The sequence below is a fragment of the Etheostoma spectabile genome, chromosome 19, assembly GCF_008692095.1.
Source record: "Etheostoma spectabile isolate EspeVRDwgs_2016 chromosome 19, UIUC_Espe_1.0, whole genome shotgun sequence".
NCBI classification, from domain to species: domain Eukaryota; kingdom Metazoa; phylum Chordata; class Actinopteri; order Perciformes; family Percidae; genus Etheostoma; species Etheostoma spectabile.
This window is the reverse complement of record NC_045751.1, coordinates 4190727-4195780: the sequence shown is the minus strand read 5'-3', so window position 1 is coordinate 4195780 and position 5054 is coordinate 4190727. Positions and strand designations below refer to the sequence as shown.

Sequence of the window (5054 nt, the reverse complement as noted above, 5' to 3'; positions counted from 1 at the left end):
AAATCATTCCTTCGAAAAAACACACACACACACAAACATACGTAGGCGAGCACTGCTTGTATTGTATGTGTACAGTTTCTTCCTCTTGTGTGCGTGCGTGTGTGTTTACAGCAGTGACATTTAAATAACAATACAGGACAGTCACACTGCTAACAAATGATTCTTGGCAGGGATGATATAATTTTCTGCCTCTCTCTGCTCATGATGATTTGTTCTGTGTTTGCATACAGACTGCTGCAGATAAGATGGATGTCTTCTTTGACACAACATGTTTAGGCTACACTTCCAGTGGTTACACGTGATGGCAAAGAATGGTTGTTATGGAGAGTTGTTATGGAAGAAACAATCTGCATGTTAACCATGGTTGTGTGTGTGTGTGTGTGTGTGTGTGTGTGTGTGTGTGTGTGTGTGTGCGCGCGCTCTAGGACTCTGCGTGCAGACGGAGTGTGTGAGAGTGTGTTGTACGGCCTGCCGCTGGTGATCCGCCCCACCACCTGCTGGCAGCTGGACTGGGATGAAATGGAGACCAACCACAACTTGTTCCATGCTCTCTGCAGCACACTCAGGGTGTGTGAAAGTGTTATGATGTTATGTGGATATGAACAATGTTTGTTCATCTTGTGAAAATGTTCTTTACAATTTGGACCAGAAACCAGGTTGCTCCCAGCCTTTTGACAACCTAGTACTAATAGTATTAATACAAGAGCAGAATAGAACAGTAGAAGTTAGGGCTGGTCGATTAATCAATAATGTATAGAAATTCTGAAGCTGTTAATAACATCTTTTTACCATGACAATGATTTTGATAATTTATTCCTGTTGATAGGCCTACATTCAACCCCATGTGTAGTCATGTGACTTTGCCCGGACCAAACAGCCGCATGGAAAGCATAATGGAGGATAATTCAAACATCGGGTCCCAAAAAAAACGCAGTGTCTCTCGTCTAGAAACATTTTGGCTTCAGAAAAGATGATTTAGAACTACGTGATTAATTATCATTCATTTATCGTTATTTTAGGTCATATCGTGCAGCCCTAGTAGAAGATTGTTCACTGTAAAAACATTCATACTGAAAAGCTTGTGATAATAAGTTACTAAATCGGTGACTCCCGAAGTGGGGTACGAGGACCCCCAGAAGTCCGTGGCACTCTGCTAGGAGTTGAAGTGAGTAGAATGCAAAAAAAAACATGAGTGGAGTGAGACCTCTTCCTGCAGTTCTCCTCATCCCCTCTTTGTTGCAGAGGCAATGCATGTGCAAAACAGCCAATAAGAACTCTCTCTCTGAAGTGGCCAGTAACTGACTAAAGTCTCCCGCGACGACTAGATTTTTTATTTTGAAATCTACAAAAGTTCATAGGTTACATTTAATATAAGTTTAATATAAACCAAGTTTGAGTGACAAAATTATTATTTCCATCACTCTTGGATCCTCTGATTTGCTCTTTGAGTTGCTTTCTGCACCATCTAACATTCTCAGTACTCCTCTGTGCTATACAAATGAATGGAAGTGTTTGATGTGAGATTTTTTTTCTCTCTTTCAGAGTCGTGACTTGTTCCTGCTGCTGCAGGTGGAGCCGGCACAGAGGTCTACAGCTGGAGGCTCAGGTCCATATGCTTGTTTGAGAAAGAGGGAGAGCAATGTGAATTGATCAGTCCTTGTGAGTGCACTCACAGCCCCCCACCCCGTGTGTGTGTGTGTGTGTGTGTGTGTGTGTGTGTGTGTGTTGTGTGTGTGTGTGTGTGTGTGTGTCTACAACACAGGTGTGTATTCTCACTACGTCGTCCAGCCGTCTCCGTCCCTCTGCCTCCTGCTGAAGCCTGTGGTCTCCAGAGAGTTGCTGCTGCCGTGCACTCTACCTGTCGCCACTCAGGAACCTGCACCTGATGCCATGCACTCTATACAGGTGAGGTGATTGTTCATTCATTCATTATATTCATTACAAACAAATGACAGAAGTAGACTGAGGCATCCAGAACTCAAAAGCAGAAATAGATATATTGTAATCACCAATGTGTATACTGATACCAGGAATTGAACATGAAAAACTGTTTATGTGAAGCATCATCTGGTCTATGGATGGGATGTAGACCATTTTATCTGAATTCATGTTGGAACCAATTACACAAAATCACATATATATATATATATATAGTATGTTACTGTTATTATAAACAAATTCAGATACAATTACACTTATACACATATACTTTACATGTGAGGATAAAGAATATATTAGTTAATAAATCATCACAAATCCATATTATAGTTTACTGTTATTTTATATTCATCCCATGAACCTTGAACAGAAACACCTCTGATTCTCAATTCAAAGCAGAGATGCAGAAATGGACATAATGCTTGATTACTTTCATCACATCTTATGTTGTACTACACATGTATTTGCTATAATAAGTATGTTTTTTTTGTCTGAAGTTGGGAATTCTTTTTTTAAAGTTTTAATTCCATTTAAGAATGAGATATTGGCGGTCATGTATATTTTGAACATGTGTGTAAATCCTTGTCATTGAGTTTCAATGGGTTTATTTGTATGTTACCAAAGTTGTTTGTGTTTCTTGTCTGTTTCTCTGTCAGGGTTGTCTCACTCAGCTGGATGAGGAGTGTGTGTTCAACCCTCTGTCTCTGAGCAGTAACCTGTACCAGCACCTGAAGAGTAGAGGCCTGCTCTCACAGCCACGATACCCATACAGGTCAGAGGGGGCGGATGCCACGATGCAAATACATCCGAGTACCCCGTGTGATAATGTTAGAGCAGTGTTCGGATGTAGAAGTCTCAATAATGACATGATACTGATGATGGTTGATTCCAGACTGCAGCCAGCTGCTGGCCACAGAGACCAGTCCCAACCACTAGAGGGTCTTAAAGGCACAGCCAGCAGGCAACCTCGGCAGGTAAACACAACAGCTTTATGGCAGTGCAAAGGTCACAATGTGCTGCTCACACAAACAAGCACAATAATTATGACTATGAGCAAAGCTGATAGCACGAGTCAAGAGCAATTTGAAACCACAAAGCAGGAATAATGTTTTTATCAACCTCATTTAGTTTTTTGCGCAGGGAGTGTGTTCTTTACTAATGCAACTTCCTCTTCACGTCTCACTTCCGTATTTACTCAGTAGATGGCAGCCCCTACCGTCTGCAGAGACAATTTAGTGCATAAACACACAGAGCATAAACCAGCCATTTATGTTCATTTATCAGAATGTTTTAGCAAAGTTTTTGTGTGACATATTTGACATCATTTTACCTAAATGTTTTAACACTAAACAACCTCAACGCTGGCAGAAAATGGAATCAGATGCACCAATGTTTAGGCATTTTACCGTTGCTTTGCTTGAAGTGGGACTAGTTTAAACTATTATGTGAACTGTAGTTGTCCATTGTGTACACACAGGGTTACACTGGGAAAGATCTTAACATGTCATGTTGCTGTGTTACATCCACTGAGGCCAACTGTGACCTGAGAGTGTTTAGCTGTTGGCAGTGTGACTCATCAGGCTTGATAAGGCTGCTGACATGCAAATAGTTCACTACAGCGGCAAAACACAGAGAAAACGTTCGCCTGCTCTGCTTCTGTTTTGCTCTGTTCTTTGGCACACTGTCTTTTTATTCACCGCAGTTGAACTTAACCCTTTAACTCTTAACATAGTGTTTGTATTTGCCCTATTGATGTCTTCTTCCTCTTTAGTTCTTTATCTCTTTTGTTCCACCTTCTTCAGAGCCTCCTCCTCTTCCTGTCTTTTATCTCACTCTTTTTTTTCTTGTCTTTCTTATAAATCCAAGAACTGACAGCTTGGACTATATTATTCGATTCAAGAAACCAATCACATTTAGTTGTTTCAATATCATTCTAAGCAACATTTTCAAATCTTAAACTTGAGTTATAAAGGCTGTGTGTTGTCTCCACTCAGCCACAAATCCACGGTCGCCAGCTGGCAATGAACAGCAAGGTCAGGGCCACTGTGGCTCCCCTGCCCTCGTCCTCCCACTCCCCCTCTTCCTCCCTGGGACCTCCTCCTGCTAAGGCCTCACGTCCGGCCCTGAAGCTCCTCAGCAGCAGCAGCAGTGGCAGCCGCCGGGCCCTGTCCGCTGCTCCACTGTTGGAAGACAATGATGATGAGGACTCCATTGTAATACAGTAAGAACACCGGGGGGTGAGCGGAAGACAGTGGGCCAAGAGAGCAACACAGTGACAGGGAGGTGACAAAGAGAGAGAGAGAGAGAGAGAGAGAGAGAGATAGGCGGTGCAGTGATTCCTCAACAAGTCACACACACACTTTGAAATCCTTCAGCATCCTGACCTGCCACTTCAAGGGCTTTCCAGTGTTTGGCCACACGCACACGCACACACACACACACACACACACACACACACACACACACACACCACACTCACACCACACACCACACACACACACCACACCACACACACACACACACACACACACACATTTGCTAATTGTGAAGAAAGAGAGTATCATCAGCATCTCACAAATATCTATAAGACTTTGTAAAGAAGGGAAAGATGCACTAATTTGCACGTAAACACACACTATTCTGCACTACACTCTGGGTGGTAGCAGCTTCTTTTGATACTTTAATTCGTCTCTATTTATGCTCACCACACAAACCATATTACCTAGATCTGAATTTAACAAGCCTTGGTGTGTGATTATGAATTAGTGTGTGTGTGTGTGTGTGTGGTGTGTGTGTGTGTGTGTGTGAGTGTGAAAGGAAAGTTTCAACTCACTGCCACTTTTAGATTGCTGAGGCAGCCAAACGTCCACATCACACGCTGTGAACAATAAAAAAAGCGGGAGGGAGACATAAGACATCTAGAAACAGGCAGAAACTGCTTCCAAAATAATGATTCAGGCACAATAGAGCATGCACACTGCAGCTATAGTACTAGACTACATATGGACTCATTGACAAACACACATATGCACATTCCATTTCCATTTAGCCCTTAAGTCCCGTCTGAACACAGCTTCACTGTTTTAATGAGAGAGAATAAAGCAGCACACAGAGGG

At 42.4% G+C, this 5054-nt stretch overlaps 1 protein-coding gene across 1 annotated transcript; it reads left to right on the top strand.

Annotated features, from left to right (window-relative positions):
- Positions 1-397: 397 nt before the first annotated feature.
- On the top strand, positions 398-4433 carry LOC116707324 (meiosis 1 arrest protein). The gene is made up of 6 exons (XM_032544642.1): positions 398-567; positions 1543-1606; positions 1763-1905; positions 2595-2710; positions 2831-2912; positions 3933-4433. The coding sequence occupies exons 1-6, from the start codon at positions 520-522 to the stop codon at positions 4161-4163; spliced, it is 684 nt and encodes a 227-aa protein (XP_032400533.1). The 5' UTR covers positions 398-519; the 3' UTR covers positions 4164-4433.
- The last annotated feature ends 621 nt before the right edge of the window (positions 4434-5054 follow it).